Here is a 23,107-nt window from a genome sequence, read left to right as displayed (position 1 = left end):
TGGAGTCCTCACTAGGCTTCCCAAAAAGACAGTCAGACAGTTGCAGCTCATCCAGAACGCTGCTGTGAGGATTCTGACCAGAACCAGGAAATCAGAGCACATCACACTTGTCCTCAGGTCTTTACACTGGCTCTGTTACATTCAGAATAGATTTTAAATTATTATTACTTGTCTATAAATCACTAAATGGCCTAGGACCTCAATACATTACAGATATGCTCACTGAATACAAACCTAACCGATCACTCAGATCTTTAGGATCATATAAACTAGAAATTCCAAAAGTTCAGTCAAAGCAGGGTGAATCCACCTTCAGCTACTATGCCCCCCCGCTGATGGAATCAGCTTCCAGAAATGATCAGATGTGCTCCAACATTAGGCACATTCAAATCAAGACTGAAAACACATCTGTTTAGCGGTGCCTTTACTGAATGAGCACTGTGCTACGTCCGACAGATCACACTATTGTGTCTTTATTTTACTTTTCATTCTTTTATAAACCATTTTAACACATTTTAATCTGTTTTTTTAATTACTTTTATTATTTGTTTATTTTCTTGAACACATGTTTCTTTTACTCGTTTATGTAAAGCACTTTGAATTGCCACTGTGTATGAAATGTACTATATAAATAAACTTGCCTTGCCTTACCTTACCTAATACTTTGCTGCTTAGTTCTTCTGTTTTACTTTTAAAGTAGCAAACAAACAAATCAATGAGAAAGTTCAAATTGATTCTATTTACAGTAGGCCTTATAAAATGCCACCATCAGAGTCCCATCAATATTAAATTTCGCTAATTTCCACAGACAATAAAGTCTTTGTTGGCCTGTCCTACATAGACTTTCCATATTTTCATTAAAACTTAATATATTATCAATAATAGTACCTAGGTACGTATAACTTTCCACTAATTCAATCTGGTGGTTATTAACCATAGTATCTATATTATATTATGTCCTGCTTCTGCCGCAGGTCAGTGCACATCTCCTTTGTTTTCTCTGTGTTCAGACGTAGACCAGCCTCCCGACACCAATTTGTAAAATACTCAACAACAGGTCCATGCTCTGCCTCCTCACCCACCAACACACAGCATCATCCGCAAACTTAAGAATATACCGATTTTCAAAGGGATTACGACACGCATTTGTGTATAGGATGTAAAGGAGAGGAGAAAGTACACACCCCTGTGGTGAGCCCATAGATGTGATCATAGAGTGTTAGGGTTAACAGTATTTTGTCAGATCCTGAGACCTGTTAGTAAGAAAATCCAGTAACCAAGCAGTCATACTTGCATCCACACCAAAAATCGACCTCAGCTTGTGAACCAACAAGTCTGGACGAATTGTGTTGAATGCCAAAGAGAAATCTACAAATAAAAGCCAAGCATATTTTACATTTATTTTACAATAATGATTCAATGATTCTCTGTTTTTATTTGAAGTGATCATGTTAATATAAACTTTATGTGAGGCATCAAGTTACTTTGAAAAGGTGATTTGCTCTATTTTTAATTGCATCAGAAAATTTTAGTGTCTAACTTTAAACTTTTATCTCCGTACTTCTATGATAATCTGACTTTTCAAAACACAACATTAGTATAATGTGTGGTTGAAAAAGTCTAAAGACTGAATCCAGAGGCGGACTAGGGAAGCAATTTCTACCGGGCCAAAGTTACAGGTTGTCAGGCCACATCTGATGCGATCTAAAAAAGCGAAGGGTATGGCGCGGCAGGCCAGACTCACGGTGGCAGGCCAGATTGACCGCCAGGCCACTGGGAAATATCCCGCTGCTCCCTATGGCCAGTCTGCTCCTGACTGAATCTATTTTATAAAAAATACATGTCAACAGGTCAAACAAAAATCTTAGTGTTTGCCATGATTGTATTCATCAAAAAGGTTTAAAAGAAAAAAGCTCAATCATAGTTATTTAGAAATAAAATTGCATGGGTGGTTGAACGCAGATTGTAATCTTTCAACACTTACTCGTGCAGTTCTTAAAAATTCCAAAACATTTGTTGCTGCAATCATTCAAAAACCAATGGAAAATTTCTAATGGGTTTTGATGAGGGAACCCGAGAGATGCTAATTCCTGAGGTGGCCTACAAAATTAAGTCAACTGGATTACGTTTCACCGCGTTACGTAATTCTACATCACATTAATAAGCATGGAGCACTGAGAATTACAGCATTTTGATTGAGTGGCTTGCTATTATACAAGATGTTTCTGTCTTAGCTAATTCTCTCTTGAGTTCGGCGCTTTATTTGTAGAACATCTAGACCTCATAAGCACATGTCACTCTGATTTATAGGCACACCGAGATAGATATTTTGTGAACCGCCCTTTGCTTCATACGAGAAGATGGACTTTTTTGAAAAAAAGAAATCCCACATGGCTTTGTACATCGAGCAAGATTGCAGTGCGAGCTGTGGGTAATATAGTTTTGGGAAAGGAGGAGCTCCCAGTCCCAGCATGATTTCTTCTGCTGCTCCTCTAAGGGATTCAGAGGCTGGTTTGCCTCTTATATTGCAGGAAAACAATCAGCGATGGCAACACTCATGCATATAATTACTTACTGTGAGATTAAGGGGGTTTACGATGCCTTTAGCGACACAGAAGGACTCTGATGTTCCCGTCATCTGAATCTCTGATAGGTAAAGCAGCCACTTCTCATTAGCCACGGCAGAAGGCCACTGAAAGACCACTTCCAGAAAGCCCAGATTTCCCAGAGGTTTTCCAGAAATGTCCACCTTTAGAGAAAGGATTTAACACAAAGTAACATCTGTGAGTAATCGTGAACTGCTAACAAAAGAGCTGATTTTGCTTGCTTGTGTTGGTTTTTAACAGAGTTACACTAACTATTAAAGGTTTGTAAAAATTGAGATTTCTAAAAATGTTTTCAACATGAAAACGAGTTTTTCCCTTTTGTTGATAGATCATATTTTGAAGAATGTTACAAACTGGTTCACCGTTAACGATTTTTGTAAATGACACAGTATTTAAATGTAATATAAAGTGTATTTTTGCAGGACAGTTATGCAGTATGTTACTATATATACACTATGAACAGCAGCTATGCTAATTATTCTCTTTATTCTCCATTTCCACCTGGGGATACTCTTCCCGAGGCCATCAGACTATGCAGAGTCACTGATTCGATCCAAGACCAACGATAACATGATCCCAAGGTTTCCATATCCTGGACCAGGCCGTATTCTGAGCAGCTATTGTGGTGGTCATGGAGGCGTGGAGAACATGAGACTGATTCCTGTGACGCTCCAGGGACAGACGAATCTTTGCTGAGACTGCAGCTCTGCACAAGATGTTTGGCCAGCGGAGAAATTAAAATGGTCGTACCCAACTGAGTCTGGTTTCTCTCAAAGTTTTTTTTCTTCACTTTGCCAATTAGCCACACTGAACTGAGCTAAACTGAACTGAACTTAAACACTACAAACTGAACAACACTGTTCCTATTTACTATGACCTTTTATGTGAAGCTGCTTTGACACAATCTACATTGTAAAAGCGCTATACAAATAAAGGTGAATTGAATTGAATTACTGTAATTTAAAGTTGCATTGTGAAAATTACTGTGCTTTTTACAGTAAAGACAAACAATTTTGTACTGTAAATGTAAATACAGTATTCTGCTGTAATTGATTACTGTATTCTGCTGTAAATTACGGTGGATTCTACAGGAAATTGTTAACAGTGTAGCCACTGACTACTGTAGAGGTCAGGAACTATGACGTCAATTTGAATGCAAAAACACGGAAGCGAATTCGCATTTTAGCAGTTCTGGTTGCCTCGTCCCAAAGCCAATGTTTTTAATGGGATTTCAGTTAAATCGCTTAAATAAGGTTTGTGGCTAACACAAACTCAAGATATTTTCACGTTTTATTCTACGACATAAAACACATTAGTTACATCCCATTCTTGACTTTTAAAATCAGTTACGCTTCTTTAAAAAGACGGTTGCTATCAAGTTGCTAAATGGGACTACAGGCGCTGTCGGAGACATTATACATCATCAAGCTATGCTGATCTAAAACACAGCCTGCTAGCGTTGGGCATTTGGATTTTTCTGTCATTTAAGTATTTTCATGTGTAGTATTTTTTAGTTTGTCACACACGCACACACACATATATCTATATATATTTATTTATTTATTCAGTCATTTTAACACGATCAATAGTTTTTTGTCTTCCTTTTTTTCTTCATCTGAACACATTTAACTCTGTCATAACTGCAATATTTACCCTCCTCCTTTAAATTTACAGCATATGTGACTGTATGGACTGCTTTTTGCTGTACTACGTGACAAAAAAGAATATTGAATGTTGTTCTCTGTCCATGATGAAACTTGCAGGCATAAAGACTTGTCCCTCACGCCTCATTTATGTTGTCTATTACTAAAGTAAACAGGCTGTGTGCACACGAGCGATACACTTATTTAAATATGTCTTATGATAATTTTCCACGTAAAAATCTATCCAAAAGGCACGTAGGTCTATACAAATGTGTTTTTGCGCATTTATTTGTTAATAATATATAGTGTGGATTATAATATAATAAACAGAGAGAGTAAATCTTTGTCATGCACCATATTTCTAAAAATAAGCTTGAAAAGTTGTCTGTAGCAGGGTGGTCCTGACGTCACAGGCGAGTGCCCTGAAGGCACTGTAGTCCGTTTATAGCCTAATGTTAGCTTTTCAGTTCTTGCGTTTGCATTTAAGATTCGTGAGGATTATCTAGCTGGACAAAACATTTAAGTGTTTGAACACAAACTTTATTATTTGCATTCTTCGAAAAGCCTTTGGGAAAATCCAATAGGGATTTTATAGAGGGAACCAGTTTAATGCTAGCAGCCGATTAGCCTACACGGTGACATCATAGTTCGTCCACTCTATTAATCAGTATTTCGCGAATTTGCGATCACTGAATTCATGACAAAATCAAGCAAAATTTTGTAAATCTCAATTTTTTTCTGAAATTCCACGGATTTCCTGCAAATTCGATTCCATCATGACACGGATTCACCCAAAACAAAGGCCATGTGGACACAAACAACCCTCGTTAAGCCATGATTTTACACACATTACGATCGTAGATGGCAGTGTATACCTTTATGCTGGTCTGTAACTCAGCATTTAATTTAACCAGATGAAGAAGACACTGCATGTTTAATATGAGTAAACTTACAAAGTCACATTTACCCAAAAAAATTATTGCGAAAGACTGAAAATTTGAGGTGAGTGAAACTAGCTAAAGACTTGTTGCGGGCACACCACATAAGAGAGGCATTGTGTCATGCCTCTTTCACATGCTAGCAGAGCAGACAGCAGTGTGTGTGCAGCACATGAGCAGAAGCAGCATGTGTAGCACACACCTGACTCACGGCTGTTGCACAGTTCCTTGTTTTTCTATTTACCTATCTATACACAGCTGAAGTCAGAATTATTAGCCCTTCTGAATTGTCTGACTTTTGTCTGTGGTATTTCTTTTTACACCAAATCAACACAAAATAATGGCACAAATATTGCCACAAATTTTAAGAAAAGCCGCAGCAAAATCAGTCATTTTAGGAGGGACTGATTAATGTCAATGGCTAGTTTTCACCATTCTTTGAAAAGCTTCTTTTGTGTTCAACAGAAAACATGAATAACCACCTGGTGTTGAGTAAATTGTGAGTAAATTTTTCTTTAAATAACAGTTCAAGAGTTTACACTTAACTATAATACTATAATAGCAGGTTTGGCATGCTGTCCCGGGAGAGAACGCTGATCTCGGAGGTAGATGAGCCCAAGGTTCCCGCCTGGTCATTGAGCATTAGGAGGGATACGAGATCAGGTGTTTCTCGAGTGCCGCCCTTATACTTTGCCTCTGCTGGTTCTGATTGATTAAGTATGGATGCGTTAAGTGCTTGTGACTGTAATACGATTCACTTAAGTCCTTGATTTTAGACTGTGGGAGGAAACCGGAGGACCTGGTGAAAACCCACACAAACACGGGGAGAACATGCAAACTCCACGCAGGGAGTGCAGACTGGCTCGATTAGAACTTGAACCTGTGGCCCTCTTGCTGCGAGGCTGCAGCGCTAGCCACTGAGCCACCATGTTGCCCGATCAAGGAAAGAGGAGGAGGGAGAAGGGAAGGATAAAGGGGGGTTCTGAAATCGAAGATATGGAATGAAGTTTAGCATGATATTTATAGTACTTTTAGAATGATCTGATAGGCTAGCTAATGATTAGTGATGAGGATCAGCTGTAGTCGATCATATCACGTGCTCCTCTCGAAATTAATTTGTGAAACTTCACTTTTCACCGGCCCCTTTTCAGACCACTTTTATACCATGTAATAAATTATGATGAAGTGTATGAAGTACAATCATGCAATTAAGAATTAATCCATATTGTAGATTAATATCTGAACTAACTGGCCATTTTTATAGCAAGCAACCAGAAATTCTGTTAAACATTTCTATTTTTGTGCATGGAGCTGTGCTAAAGTCTACACTGTAAAAAAATTTGCAGTTTTCCACATTTTGTTAGTCATGTTTTAATTTTGTTTATTTTTTCCTATTTAATTTTTTCCTATTTATTTAAGCGTTTGAAATGCATTATGGGACCTTGATCCTTCTTCCAACAATTTTTAACCTTGAAAAGTTAGAAAAAGTGACTTTTCTGAACATTTTTAATAGTTGAAAGTGATGTTTTGTCTAGTTGGTGTTTCATATTACGCTACAAAAACATTGTAATAAACTGCCAGTACTTATTCTGTTATTTTACAGATTTATTTCTCTATATATTTTATTCTTATGCATTATATTATTTCAAACTACTAAAACATCAATAAAGTCACTTTGTTAAACTGCAGAGTTGAATTTTCAACATAAAGCATCAACAGAGCAGAGATCAACATCACATAATGCAATTCACAACTGTAAACATATGGAAAACACTTGTGAATTACAAAATACAGTAGCTGTTAATTAACAGATATTTTTAACTGTGTATGTTAAATGTCACCCAGAGTCAATCAATCATTTTGAAATAAGTCTCTAGCTTCTTAAGCTTAATTTATTTGATCAAACACAGCATAAAAAACTGGAATATTGTGACATAATTACTGATTTATTTTTGTTATTTTTTTAAGGGGGTTTTCACCTTTAATGTACAGGACAGTGGAGGTTACAAACAGGAAAATATTGGGAGCAGAGAGAGGGAAAGGGTCGGCAAAGAACCTCGAGCCGGGAATCAAACTCAGGTCGCCATGTGCACTATGGTGCTATCTGTTGGCACACTTAACCACTAGGCTATTGACGCCGACGTGACATTATTTTACAGTAACTGCTTACTATATGAATCCACTTAAAAAATGTAATGAATTGCTTTGTTTAAAACAGGGGTGTCCAAACTCGGTTCTGGAGGGCCAGTGTCCTGCAAATTTTATGCTCCAATTTGCGTCAACACACCTGCAAGGATGTGCCTAATAAAGCTGCGGTCACGCTGCACTTTTCTCCCTATAGACTTCCATTCATTCACACATGAATGCATCAAGTCGCCTTTCCACTGCACATGACAAACGACAAGCGACAGACCAGAATTCATTCATTTCCAATGGAGAGTAGTTTTCCTACTCACTAAATATTTCTTGGTATCATTTTCAATTATTAATGTGGAAAACATTTGTGTACATTTTTTTTTTATGTCCACAATGTACTGATTTGACAGCCAATAAAATTATATGTAGCTGTCTTTTAATAATGATTTTTATTGTTATCAATGTTGTATTACTCTTTGCACTTATATATTTGTGCTACGTACATTTTACTTCTCAGCAATTAATTCATCATATTCATTAATGTGTCCTGTTATAAATTCAGATTGGAATCACAGAAATGAACAAAACGTTAAAATACATGAACATCATCAAAAGGTTATTTGAAATCAAAATAATACAACAAATTATACAAAACAATATTACAGTGTATGTATTATTGATCAAATGCATGCAGCGTTGGTGAGTAGAAAACACTTATTTCAAGAAAAATTTTTACGGCCTTAAATTTTTAAGTTAAATCATATTAAATATATAAATAACTTAAGTTTACGTTAAATTAAACTGACTTAAAACATCAAGTTAGTGTCACGTGTGGGGATCAAAGCAAAGAACAACAGAGACAAGGATCCAAATGCAGGCAGAAAAAGATTATATTTAAGGCAAACGGGCAAACAGAAGTGGCTGGTACAAAAAGGGCAATCCAAAAATATGGTCAAAAACTGGGATAATGTCGAAATAGGCAGCAAAGAGGATCAAACAAAAAGCAACGCTAAGGTCACAACACAAACAAGCAGAACAAAGGGTCACACTTTATTTTGACGATCCGTTTGTTGAATTTAAGTTACTGTAGTGATGTGACGTTGTGCGCCAAGGCTTCGAAGCATGTATCAAAAAAACGATACATCTCGCAGTGAAGCAGTAAGCAGTGTACCGGAGCATGATTCGTTTTGCCATCATCACGTGATCAGTGACGTTCAAAGCTTCATTTTCGCCTATACCCATGTGACTGCTTCGAATTTTGATTCAAAGGTTTAAACACCCCCATGGGTTAGTAAAGTGTATAGAGAGAGATTAGGCGTCGATTACATACACTTTTAATGTTTCAAAGCACTGCACCGGTCCCACACACCAGTAATTAAACTAAAATACAATATTAATTTATAGTAAAAAGGTTTTGAAGCATATTAAAGTGTTTTAACGTTTTTTTTTACAACTACCTTTAAAGAAAACCACAGCATATAGTGGTATTGTGTTTAAAAGGGGCCAGCTAGCGAGCGCAACCTGAAAGCATTACTCGCATAGCCTCTTCCTTAGAGCATTCGCCTCCCATGCAGGAATTGCTAGTTCGATCCCCGCTTGAAACGGGCCTAGTTGTAATATGATAAATGTAAATACTTTTGAATACCTTGGATTTAACAACAGTCATCAGTCGTGTAATGTAACAAACCTTATGTGAAAAATCTAGAGTAATTTATTTATATTACTGTTGTTGTTCTACATGAATGAGTTGGTCAGTTGTGAACATTTTACATTGCAACACAGTGCTTTCCCACACTCTAACCAGAAGAGGTCCTCATCGAGCAGTGATTTAGAAAGCTTCGAGTAACGAATCTTTTTCCGATACAATTGAGTCGAGCGCTTCACTGGTTCAGAAAGCTTTATTTCACCATCACTAAGTTACTGTACATTGCACCTACTAATTCTGCCAACTAATTCTCATTACATTATAAGTAGACTGTTAGGTTGGGGTTAGAGTTAGTGTAAGTTGACATGTACTTGCAAAGTTTCTTATAGTCAGTTAAATATCTGTTAAACGAGCAGTATCAATAGATATTAAGCAAACAGTCTACTAATACTCAAATAGACCATCAAAATAAAGTGTTGCCAAACAAAGAAATGCAAACGTACATCAAGGATTCCATGCTAAACTGGTGTGTGTGGTGTATAAATAGTCTGAATGATCAGTGATCATAAGTCTCAGCTGTGTGTGTCTTATTAGCCATAATCAGCAACTGGTGTGTGTGACATGGCCTGATGGGATTTGTAGTTCCTAAACAAGACATATGTAGTTCACCAGCAATCTGTCAGGAGTGGATGGCTGGAGATTATGACAGTGAGTTCTTATATAATCTTGTGTACACTCAAAAAATGACGTTTGAAACTACACAAGTTTTTTGCAACAACAATCGATTTATACTCAATTCACTTAAATTTGTAAAATGCTAATAAGTAATAAGTTAAATTAATTCTGACATTTTTTTCAGTGTATGATCAGGTTAAAACGTCATGCTTAATATCTTTTAATAAGAAACATAAAAACATATGTTGCCACGACAGTAAAAAGCATCTTACTGAGACGTTGAATTCCACTGGGCTTCCGATATCACTGGTAGTCTTCATGGCTGACTCTCCCACTACCTTGCCACTGAATTCTGCCCTGAAGTAAGGGCTGAAGAAAATACAGACATGTTACAAATTCATTTCTTTACAAACAGACCCTATTTTTACATAGCCCTTGCTAAAGTTGAACACCAGCCAAAAAAAGTAAAGAAATATCTGTTTGTAATGCTGAAAAGTAACATGAGTCATTCTGACATCACTCTGAAAAGTGGTAAGGCAGAACAGAAGATCTGCTGAAATTCTCAAAGGACAGAAATGGCGCATAACTCACATTAAATTAAAAAGCGGCTGTAGGATGTACTCCACCAACAGCACCCTCGACAGCGGCCGTAGATCATTTTGATCACTCAACCTGTGAAGTGGAGATGAAATCATGAGCCAGTGTCCATATCTGAATCACAGCCTTTGAACAATCCTTTCTTACAAACAATTGTTCTTTCATATGCATATTAGTCGGATGTTAGCGGTTAAATCCGCTGATCTGAACAGTGAATCACTGAATGTATTTGCCCCTGTTTATGCACTGGATTCCTTCCTGTGGGTGGATAGAGATGCTAATGATATTCTTTCCACATACAGTTCTGCTCAACTTTACGGCATGTGCCAGATGTCTATGATTTTAGGAGGAAGAAGAGGAGAGATCATAAAAATTCTTTGTGTGTAGGGTTTCAATTCTGTTGCTTGGTTGTCTTTGTTTCTATGGTTATTGTTTGATTGATTTCACTCACCTGCTCCTTATTTGGTTCATTAGTTTTATAGCCTTCATTGTTTGTGCTTCATTGTTTGTGCTTAACACACTGTTTTGTTGCGTTTCGGATTATTCTCTGTTTTTGTTTGATAAAGTTAAGCTGCTTTTCATAGCCTCATTTTCTCCCTCAGCCTGAATGTAACATATGCTATCTTGAAATTGTTTTGATGTAATATAATAAATGAAATGCCACAAGCACAAGCACTTGAGTTTGCATGTGTTCATGAGGGGCGTCTCTCCACACCACCACCAATGTGCTGCATCCACTTGAATGATGCGATGGCAGCCACAGGACAACGGCGCTAGCTCCAACTATTGATGGAGTGGAGAGACAGTGATAGAGCCAATTCGGTGGATGGGGATGATCGAGAGACCATGATCGGTAAGGGCCGATGAAGCAAATTTGACCAGGACACCGGGGCTACACGCCTACTCTTTACGAGAAGTGCCACGGGATTTTTAATGACCACAGAATGTCAGGACCTCGATTTAATGTCTCATGTGAAAGACGGCGCTCACTGACAGTATAGTGTCCCCTTCACTATACTGGGGCATTGGGCCCCACACGTTAAACACCCCCTGCTGGCCTCACTAACACCACTTCCAACAGCAACCTAGTTTTTCCATGTGGTCTCTCCTCCAGGTACTAACCAGGCTCAGCCCTGCTTAGATTCAGTGAGTAACCAGTCTTGGGCTGCAGGGTGATATGGCTGTGGATGCCCTTCCAGCTGCAACCCAGTACTGGGAAACACCCAATCACATTCACACACACACTCTGGCCAATTTTGTTCACCTATTGTGTCTTTGGACTGTGGGGGAAACCGGAGCACCTAGAGAAAACCCATGTAAACATGAGGAGAACATGCAAACTCCACATAGAAATGCCAACTGGCTTAGCCGTGACTCGAACCAGCTATCTTCTTGCTGTGAGGTGGCAGTGCTAACCACTGAGCCACCGTGCCACCCTCTTGTATTATTATATTATATTATATTATATTATATTATATTATATTATATTATATTATATTATATTATATTATATTATACTGCATAATCTAACAACAATTCTCTGCATATTTTAAAAGCATCTTCTTCATATACAAGTAATTATTTCAACAGTTTTTGTTTTGTTATTTTTGTTGTTCTTCTTTTTATTTAAACGCTAAACTTCAAAGAGACTCAGCATGGGTTATGTAAACCTATGAGCGCCACGGTTTCTCTTCAGGATTGTGTGCTCTCTGTAGAGATATTGATTTTTTTTCAACCTCATTTCCTGCAAAACATCCCCAAATGTGCAGCTTATTTGAGAATCTGAAGTAAATCAGGGCGATTTCTCATACGTTGAGAGCTGCAGTTCTGTCTCAATCTCCTGCATGTCAATTGAGATTCCTGATGTTTCAAACGTGATCTCGATCTCCACCTGTAAAAGACAGAAGTGGCCACAAGAAAATAAAGAGATTCACCTTAATGCTTCTAGAAATGCTCTTTATTACAACACTGTTAGCTCAATTCACATTCTATTACTGCATACAGCATATAATCAGTAACCTTAAAGTCTAATATGGTTGTGGCAGGATATTTGCTATTACAGTAAATCTCAGGGTCATTTATACTAATAAGAACTTACCCTCTGATTGCTTTTGAAAGGGTCACCCAGTGTACACAGAAGATAAGACCCCCCAGAAGATGGATCACCATTCAAGGTCTGCAAAAAAACAAATCAAGAAATAATTAAAATATTGTTTACCTGTAAATTTATATACACTGCTGTTCAAAAGCTTGTGATTAATACAATTTTTCACTCCAGCCTTCAGTAAAGAGATCTCAAAACCATTTAAATATGATGATTAGTAGCTCTGAGAAGATTTCTGATTATTATCAATGTTGAAAACAGTTGTGTTGCTTAATTTTGGAGGGTTCTAATATGAATACCAACTACAGCATTATTGCAACGTTGTTTTTTCGTTCATTTCATGATGTATTTCTCATCTATTTAAGGAATTCTTGCTTAATTTAAACAAAATGAACACAGACATTTGAACAACAATGCAGTTATCAAATATTGACATGTAATGGGTCTCTACATTTCCTTTTCTACAGAAAGTTGCCATTGCCAGTATTGCCAGATACAGATATGAAATGAAATAATCAATATCTATTTAGCTTCTTTTATTCTGTTTGGAGCTGTTCCTTTGAGGAATAGTTCTTTTATATGCCACAATTTATATTTTGAAAAATAGAAATAATAAATAAATCCTAAAACAAAAAAGTCACACCAAAAACAACTGCTTTGTCCAGTATCATGTTAGCTAAATTATTGTAGCAATAGTTGCACCTTTAAAGTACTTTATATGTGTATACTAAGGTTAGGCTTTAGATTATGCATTTAATTATTCACAAAATACTGTTATTACAACAGTAAATACATGTAACATATAATAAGGCCAATGTAAAATAAAGTGTCACCACTACAATAATGTTTATCTTCATGATTAAACATTCTCGTTGGTTGTGACAAAATGTAACACTTGTTGTAAAAAGTGGCTTATCAATCTGAATAGCGTGGCTTTGTTCACTCAATAGTACTCATGTCTCACAATGAGCACTTCAGCGAAAGTGATGTTGAGCCTGGCACAATAAGAGGAAAGGGTTTCAACCAAAGTGGCACATTTGAACATGTAAACACTAAGGCTTCACATTATACCATTTCAGCATCGACTCGATGTCAGATTACAGGATCTGTGATTTTTTGTACAGACCATTGAGCACCACATTTCAAAATCCACACAATTTGTGAATTCATTTCAGAGATTTAATATAATAAAGTGAAAGTTTTTCATTTGCAGGTGTTTATTAAGTTGAAAAAAAACTCACCAGAAACAATTTTGCAGGTCAATTTCTAAGCCTATGGATGTGTCCATAATATGATATGGTTGGTTTTGACCATATTTGGAAGGGTTATGAATATTAATGAGCTCTACTCTGATGCTCGAGCAGCTAATATCAGTGTTTGAAGCTTTCTCTCATACACGCACACAGCATGATGTACTCTGAAATACATGCAAAATAGTTATATTTCTTTTCACAAATTGCTTAGATTCCTAGTTTAATGGCAATATTTTCAACTGAAATGGTGGGGATGTTTATTTTAGCTAGAAGGAGTGAATGAGATACCTTTACACTATCATAGTAATCTAGTTAACTCCTGCGATGTGTTGTGGGAGAAATGTAGGTTAAATGACAATAGGAGCTGAGAGAGATATATTTAGAGCTGTATTTTGTGGTTGTAATGTATCTGAAACTGTCAAGAATTAATATCAACCTCCGGATTAATTTTATTGGCATTCATTTACTTAAAAAATTTTGAGTGATATGGCACAATGCATAAATGTGCACATATACTCAGCAGTCTACATGTGATTAATGCCTGCTTACATACAAATGCGTCAAACTTTATAAGATACACCTTAAACCTTATGCATGGCATGGCTGATTGCTTCAAAAATGGCTCCTTTATTCTTCTTTAAAGCCTGTCCCATTTTCAAAATAAGAGTCCCACTCACATGGTAAGTACAATACAAGGTAACACTTTAGTTTAGGTCACAATTTATGCTATTTACTACTGGCTTATTACCTGGCTATTATTAAAATATGAACTGTTCATTAGTAGTTATAAAGTATGATCTTATTCTGCATCCCTGATCTTACCCAAAAACTAAACAGCTAATTAGCTGTTAACCCAGCTCAAACCGGGTTGGGTGCAGTAGGACCAGTGGGTTACACATAGGGCACGTCCGGGATGAGGGTGAGCATAATGGAAGCCAGCTAGTGAAGTGCTGTGCAAGTACACCTCACTACTCTGACCTCAAAAGGTGCTCTAGCGACAGATGCTCGAGGCCATGGTCTTTAACTTCCTTGTTAGAGCAACTGACTCCTGAACAAAGACTGATGGGTTACATTATTATTTATCCAGATGCACAAATATCACCCAATTCATGCTAAAATAGTGTATTGTTTCTTTCAGCTATTCAAGTTATCTAGTGGCATTGCTTTCATGTATTAATAAAATTACAGCAGAAAATGTATTTATTGCAATCCCATTTTTATAATATCGTGCAGCCCTCAGGGTTCCCACACTTTCATGAACAGCAGATTCAAGGACTTTTTGCAATACCACTACTTTTAAACCAAGCACCTTTGTAATTGATACTTCAGCATATGTAGCGCCAAGAATGTCCTTCCACTTAATATTTACTTAACTTTTTAAAAATTTACTTAACTTTTACATTTTGTTGATTTTAATAATATTTAAATGTGGTTTCTGAAATATTGATAAATTGTGCATTATTTGTCAGTGTTATTATACAAGATTTAAATTCAAGATTTTTTAAATGTAATGTTTTTTGTTCCTTTTAGGAAAATTGAGTGCAATTATTGAAATAAAACCAAATTAAATTCAAGTACTTTCAAGGACATATGTTTTTAAGAACTTTTCCGGCCTTGAATCAGTATGTTTGAAATTCAGGTACTTTCAAGAAGCGTGGGAACCCTGAGGCCTAGTTAACATCCAGTATAAAGTGTAATGTCTCTCAGCTGACCACAAGTGAACAGATATATGGAAAGACATGTTAAAAATCAGATAAAAATATGGCCTACCGATGGTAACTTGGGATTCAGGCTGGAGAAGCTGAGTGAGCTTGGAATGCTGATATTGAGAATAGCATTGTAAGCGTCTTCTGCTTCCTTGTCCTCTGATGGCACATTGGAGACATTCACTAACAACTTCAGCTTCTTTATGTCGGTGGTGTAGTTGAAAATCTGGTGATCTTCCCGCCTGTAGAAACACAGATTACAAACAATTCACATCACTTCTATGATGTCAGGATCATTTTCATTCAATTCACAACTCAGGGTCCAAAACGGCTCATTCTTAAGTTAACAAGTAAAAGGTGTTTCATTTGGGACAATAAGCAAGGATCTGATTGGATAGACTGCTTAATTGTAGCACGATGGAAGGTGGTTTACCCATAAATCCATTTTTTCAGTCATGTTTTTAAATGATGCGTCATACTCAGCTTACATGAGGAACGGTGTGTTCTTCTCATCTGTGAACGCAGCCGTCATCTGAAGGTTGCTCTTGCATATGTGATCTAATCCACAGGCTTTCTGAATGTGAATCTACAGAACGAGACAACATTGGCGAAGTAAGCAGGAATGTGAGCAGGTGGTAAAATGCGGACATTAGTTTCTGATGAAAACATCAAGTGTGTTTGAGCGCCTGCAGTCACAGGTACTGTACCTCGGCTCTGCCGGTCAAGGCGTCTCGTTGGCTGATCACAGGAAAAGCACTGAGATCCTCTAGTGTCTGTCCGCCTGAGGGAGGAGGATCCACCACGGACACGCTCAGCTGGAAAACGATCGGAGACACTTTGTCTTGGATTGTTTTGGACTGCCGGAGTCAAATGAAGAAACAACATATCAAAATCTCTTTGATTAGCAGGCCAGGTTTAAAAAAATAATTAGTCCATCATCATTAATTGATTAAATTCACAGTTATCAAGTTTTCTAAATGCTCTATCAGATGCCAAAAGTGAACAACAAATGATGAATACTAATATTTGCTCACAATCAGTTGTAATACTAATACTATTAAAAATTATGATAGCAATGATTATATTTATGCCTAATCTCAGATAATGATTTCACTTTGGTATATATTTATTTACCTAATTAATAAAAAAGTTAAGAAAAGTAAGTAAAGAAAAAGTGAATAATAGGTAAATAATTAAATACGTAATTTGTAAGTTTTAGGAACAGCAAATAATAATTTGACTTTTAGTTGTTTATTTGGTATCAGAAGTGGCTTATATGAAAGGCAAAGGCCTCTAGATTACGCTTATTTTACCAAAATAAAATATGATCATGCATTGATTTTTAATTACTTAATTAGGAAAGTAAGGTCTGACTTTGCTTAGACAAAAGTCTTGTCACTTAACAAAAATAATGTACAGTATAGAATATAAAGTCATGGTGCAGTAGAAAAAGAATAAATATTGTCTATGACTCCCTTGAACTTGGAGGACTGCATCCATAATTCTCTGCAATGACTCAAATAACTTATTAATAAAGTCATCTGGAATGGCAAAGAAAGCGTTCTTGCAGGACTCATCAAGAGAGTTCATCAAGATACTTTGGATTCATCTTCAATGCCTTCTCCATCTTACCCCAGACATACTCAATAATGTTCATATTTGGTGACTGGGCTGGCCAATCTTAAAGCGTCTTGACCATATTTGGTTTCAGGAACTTTGATGTGGAGGGTGAGAAAGTGTGAGAAAGAGTGCTATCCTGCTGAAGAATGTGCCCTCTCCTGTGGTTTGTAATGTAATGGGCAGCATAAATGTCTTGATACCTCAGGCTGTTGATGTTGCCATCCACTCTGCTGACCTCACGCACGCCGCCATACTGAATGTAACCCCAAACCATAATTTTTCCTTCCCTAAACTTGACTGATTTCTTTGAGAATCTTGGCTCCATGCGGGTTCCTGCCACTTTTCGAAATGATCAACTTAAAGTCAAGTCATTATTTTTTGCTCTTACAACTGGGACTGATGACAAGACTTTTGTCAGGTAGTGTGTGTGTCTGTCTTTCTGTCTGTCTGTCTGTCTGTCTGTCTATCTATACCTACCTACATACACAAAACATTTGTTTTCACACACAAGAATGCACAGAATTTCATACACACACAATAAAAAGATGGAGATTCAGTAAAAAAGGAATAGCACCAAGCAAAAACAAAAAAAAAAACACACACAGTAATCGCAATCACATTTAAAAAACAGAAGTATGCAGCAGCACATTGTCCTAGTTGCCTACAGAGCAGTGCAACTGGAAGTGTCAGTCCATCATGAAATATTGGTGTCTAGGATGCAGCAAATCCAAGGACTGTATATTGAACATGACTTTATAAAAGATTCACTCAACATACTATAAACGAATATATAAAACATTTCTCAGTTCAAGCGAGAGGAGGTTTGGACCCTGAAACAACATTCCATACGTCACAACTTAACAAGCAGATGGCAGTTGAAAGGATGGCCTTGTGTCTTACCGCCAGCTCGAGTTTTAGAGAATGACAATCTCCAGACGGATTAACAGACATTTTGCCAGTGTATTTGCCCTTATTGTTGTCAAGGAAACTAACACGGGGGCTCCTAGACGACTGCTGATCGGCCTCCAACGTATATTGAAGAGCTGTGAAAAGAAGAGATCTTTCTTATACAGGTGGAACTTCATGTCATATACGCACTCGGACAGTGAAACAGAATCATACAGAATCATGCATTTTGCATGACAACAACATTAAGATGGTTGTATTTAGGGTAATAAACTGCGATGTGGGACTTACTCACGGCCTTCTGGGAACCGGCAGTGCCAGTGCTGTATGTGTAGGAGAAACAGACTTTTGCTTCAATGCTGTATGAGAAAAAAAGATGAACTGATTTTGACATATTTAAACAGCTCAGTTATACAGTGATAATTAATTACATTAGTATTGCAGCTACTATTAAATAATTGGTAAAATGATAAATTACAGCAATATATTTACAATTACTTTACGCTTTATCCAGCCCAGGCTCATTCTGATTAAGTACCCCATATACATTTCTGATGAGAGCAAAATACATCCCAGGAGCTGCGGTTTTTTGCAGTTTTTGTTTTTGCGAATCCACCATAGGCCGCTCTGTACGCTTTTTCAGATCTCAAATTTCTCTCACACCTGCTGTTCTCATGTGAATCCACCAGAGGCTACTGTCACCTGTCTGACTGACCAACCGACCAATCCCCTCACCCTCCCCTTCCCTAAATCCAACCAATAGTGTTTTAAAAAGCACCGACAGACCCGCCCATCCACTTCCCTAAACCCAACCGCAGCAGTCAATTCCGCTCTGCAGTTCTAGTCCGCTGACGTACGTGTCGAGCTACCGGACAAACTGGTAACAGCGGAAAAGCCATCCATATGGAGGTAAGCAGTCAGCTGGTAAGCAAGAAAAGGAATGGCGTCATACCGCCCCGTAGCGTTCGTTTTAAAGAAGAAATGCAGCCATACGTACCTCTGGTTACACAATTCGCGATCTCCAGAACAGTATATAGGGCTACGTTTTTAGAATGAGCCTGTGTTGCTTTTATCTACTAATATGTTAAAGCTTAAAAAAATTAAGTGTATGATTTTATTGGTCAATGTTTAACAATTTTACACTTACCAAATTCCAGTGTATTAAAAAAAGGTTTGTTATAAGAGATCATATGATGACGAAAATGTGTGTGAATGGACAAACTGACAAATGGCAGGCTGAGCACACTGTAAAACATCTGAAATGTTGTTTTGGTCATTCTAAAACGCTGAACCGTTTTAGTATTAGTGTTATTATATTATTAATGACCTCCAGAGCATCTGGAGCGTGTCAAGAGTGTCTGTTCTCCGCGTCTCATGGCTTCAAACGTCACCACGCGTTCATTGTGCATTGTCCTCTGAGGCACTTATTAAGTCATTTATTAAATAAAGAAAAGATTCACGTAGACTCTTCAACTGCAGTAAATTCTGTTTTTACTGTTGATATTTGGTGCCAGATAATCAGGAAGTGACGATTTTGTTCTCTTTGATTTGTTGGATGGAAACGCTGCTTTATTCGCACATCTTTTATGCCATAGTCCAGTTTTACACATTAATTTAATTCGCATTTTTGGCTGGAAACATTGCTATTGCCTATATTTCAGTCATACAAAGAACAAAGTCATGTACCAAGAATGGCCTGTCCTTTTTTAATGAACAATTATCTTAAATTCACTGACCTTCGACAGGGACATGTACTGTAACTAGATTAATGGGATTATTACTTGCTCTAAAAACTATTGTTTAGTTCTGCTTACATTCTAAATGTCATATCAACCTCTACCACTTATTCAATAATAAAGGCAGACACACAAGTGCACTTTTAAATTTATTTTAGAATTATTTTGTAACTGATCAACATGTGTAAAAGTGAGAACCTTAAATTAAAATTTAATTAAAGGTTATATGCATTCTTGTTTTGTCAAGTTTGTTGTAGAAACTATGCAGCAGCCTGTTTTATGTAATTTAATGCAATTACATCTGAAATAACTTAAATTACAGGCAATTCCCCACTTTTTCAAGTGAAAAGTTAAACGTCACGCATTACATTACTTAAATATTTAAATACTTTAAATGTAAACTTACGCATTAACTTGAGCAGTTATGTTTTCCCACGCTAACTGTCTCTGTTTTGCTGATGCAGTGGTGTTGCTTTTCATATTTGCCATAACTTTGCATAAGCACATCAAGTTCAGCTGGAGAAAAAAAAGCTCTTTTTTTCAGATGTTGCCGCGGTGACTCGTAATATCTGAGCTCCATTGATAATGTCTTTTACAGTCACGGTGTTGGTCTAATTCTGAGTTGGTCTACTCAAAGTTGATTGACCTAACTCAGATCAGCTATTCAGAAACCGAAAATTTTTTAATCTCTCTGTAAGTCAAGTTCAAGTTTAAACTCCAAGTTGGTTGAACCTCCTTACTGAAACAGGCTGTGAAATCTAATCAGAATTGCTGATAACTTGTAAAACAATAACTGAAAATACATTATTCTTTAAAATTTTTACCATTACAAACAGCTACAGTACACTACACGCTGCATAATACTTTAAATGAGTCAATAAGCATCCACAGTGGGTATGTTTTCAAAACAGATGTATATTTTATGTTTTGGGAAATAACCAGCGACTATAATTTCTGTCACAACTGTGGAGTTCAACTTGTGATTATGTATTCTTCTGAAGTGGACTTGATTTCTGTGTAAACAACAAGAGTAAAAGTTGGAACGGGATGTTTAGGGATTTATTACCAGGCATTACAGTCTTCAAGGTTGATTACCATCGGTGTCACTGTGAAAGTATTCTTCAAGTGAATCACAGGACGTGATCTAATAAGGGAATAGACACAGCAAACACAGGAAAATTAATTCGCCAAGCCTGATAAAATTCACACCACAGTGATTTTTTGATATAATAGTCAACTGGATGGCTTTGGTCTTTGTCTGCTAGCTTGATGTTAAACAACAACAACAAAATTGATAGGTACTTTATACATTTTTAAATTACCTGAGCAAAACCACACGATCATCTAATGATCCAACTGCTATGTCTGGGTAACCGTTTCTGTCCACATCCATGCCCCTACTGATGGAGTAGCCAAATGTCTGGAATCCTCCACCTGGGATGTCTTTTCCATCAATAACCTGAGGAATTAACGTTAAATATAGACTTCGTATATTTGCTATAAACTGACTGAGATCATTACTGGCATTAAACAGATACTGTAGTTCCCCCGAAAATAAAAATGTACACATTATTTACTAACCATCTAGGGGTTACAAAGATTTATGAGTTTCTTTTTTCTGTTAACCACAAAAAAAGATTTTTTGAAGAATGTTGGAAACTGCTAACCATTAAAACCAAAAAAAAAAAAAAAAACTTATGGAAGGCTGCCATTTTCCAGCATTTTTCTAAATATCTTATCTTGTGTTCAACTCGAACAGGTTTGGAATAAGGAGCATGAGTAAACTAATACAACATTTTAGATGATCTATCCCTTTTAGATGCAGGTGGAAAGTGGACGATGCTAAAAATAGATTCTAAACATTTCAAGCTTGTCCACTTTTGACAACTTCCTGAGGTAATTGAAAATGCATTTGGATTACTTCCATAGTGTACAAGCTCATGTGGTGAAATGTGTTTAAAGAGACTCAAAAAGACCACCTACTCTCCGCCTACTGACCTAACATCTGATCATTATTTGATGTGTTGTGAAAACATGCACCAAAAACAATGCATCCATCCTCCATTGCATTGAACCAAAAGCCAAGGATTATGGTCAAAATCCGCAGTCCCCATCCATATGCTTTCCATTTGCTTGCTTACACGGCTTTGTTCATTCAATAATACTTATGCACCACACTAAACGTTCCTGCAAAGTGTGATGCAGAGCGTGACCAAATAAGAGTGAATAATCTCGAAGGTGGAAATTGTAATGTGTCTCAGCTGAAAACTTGATCAAACTAATGAAAACGCACGTTAATACCAAATCAAAACTGGGCTTAATATATGTTTAATATGATAATGTTGAAATCCAGAGTTGACTTTACTTTAAAAAATGAGTAAAACCACTGCCTTAAAATTATTAAGAAAATGAATTATGTGCAGTAACCGTTAGGCATGGACCGGTTTAAGATTGTGATGGTATGATAACCTTGGATAAAAACATCACGGTTTCACCATAGGATGGTATTGTGATTACTTTTCCCACATTAAACATAATATATTTTATTTTTAAAAACATTTAAAATATTTGAGCGGTAGCTTTTGATATGGAGGGTCATTTTCTGCTGGAGATACTGTTGCACTAAAACACTAAAAATAGTCACAAAACACACTGTACCTCTACCGTAGGAACGGTATAACAGAAAATTCTGGTGGTTTTAAAACCTTGACGCGGTAATCGTTTCATGCCTAGTAACCGTATTGTAAGAGTGTGTAAATGACAGAGTGTATAGTTGTTTTCCAGCACTGAATGTTGTACTTGGTGTAATTGGTGGTTCAATCAAGGTTAATAAAGTGTTCTGTATCAACACCTGATTAAGTAATGTAATGCATGCATTTATATAGCACATTTATTGTATATGGTCATACACCCAAAGCGCTTTACAATTATGAGGGCAGTGTCTCTCCACACCAACACCAGTGTGCAGCATCCACTTGGATGATGCGATTGCAGCCACAGGACAACGGCACCAGTGCGCTCACCACACACTAGCTATTGGTGGAGTGGAGAGACAGTGATAGAGACAATTCAGTGGATGGGGATAATTGGGAGGCCATGATGGTTAAGTGCCTATGAAGGGAATTTGGTTAGGACACCAGGGTAACACCCCTGCTTTTTACGAGAATTGCCATGGGATTTGTAATGACCACAGAGAGTCACAACCTCGGTTTAATGTCCCATCTGAAAGACGGCACCCACTGACAGTATAGTGTCCCTTTCACGTTTACTGGGGCATTAAAACCCATGCAGACCACAGGCTGAGTGCCCCCTCCTGATCTCATTAACACCACTTCCAACAGCAACCTATAGTTTTCCCATGTGGTCTCCCATGCAGGTACTGACCAGGCTCAGCCCTGCTTAGCTTCAGTGAGTAACCAGTCTTAGGCTGCAGGGTGATATGGCTGTGGCCCAAGTAGGGAATAAGCCAAAGAAAAGTAGATGAGTTTGTGAATTATTTGCATAATTCTAAAATTAAATTAAAGAAATAGTTACAAGCTTGA

General features: G+C 37.1%; 1 protein-coding gene across 3 annotated transcripts in view; it reads right to left on the bottom strand.

The window, feature by feature from the left end:
- Positions 1-23,107, bottom strand: part of itga3a (integrin, alpha 3a) — a 71,831-nt gene that overhangs the window by 13,455 nt on the left and 35,269 nt on the right. For all 3 annotated transcript variants that reach the window (XM_056453812.1, XM_056453811.1, XM_056453810.1), the window contains exons 9-20: positions 20,888-21,024; positions 20,632-20,709; positions 18,121-18,188; positions 17,824-17,966; positions 16,011-16,160; positions 15,792-15,889; positions 15,368-15,545; positions 12,339-12,416; positions 12,052-12,131; positions 10,235-10,315; positions 9,916-10,012; positions 2,576-2,749 (exon numbers count right to left, since the gene is read on the bottom strand). In XM_056453812.1, the coding sequence (XP_056309787.1) occupies positions 2,576-2,749; positions 9,916-10,012; positions 10,235-10,315; positions 12,052-12,131; positions 12,339-12,416; positions 15,368-15,545; positions 15,792-15,889; positions 16,011-16,160; positions 17,824-17,966; positions 18,121-18,188; positions 20,632-20,709; positions 20,888-21,024 (1,362 nt within the window). The remainder of the gene's footprint in view (positions 1-2,575; positions 2,750-9,915; positions 10,013-10,234; positions 10,316-12,051; positions 12,132-12,338; positions 12,417-15,367; positions 15,546-15,791; positions 15,890-16,010; positions 16,161-17,823; positions 17,967-18,120; positions 18,189-20,631; positions 20,710-20,887; positions 21,025-23,107) is intronic.

Source organism: Danio aesculapii, chromosome 3, assembly GCF_903798145.1.
Source record: "Danio aesculapii chromosome 3, fDanAes4.1, whole genome shotgun sequence".
Taxonomy (NCBI): Eukaryota; Metazoa; Chordata; class Actinopteri; order Cypriniformes; family Danionidae; genus Danio; species Danio aesculapii.
Note: the sequence above shows the minus strand (reverse complement) of the source record. Positions and strands in the feature narration are given on the sequence as shown.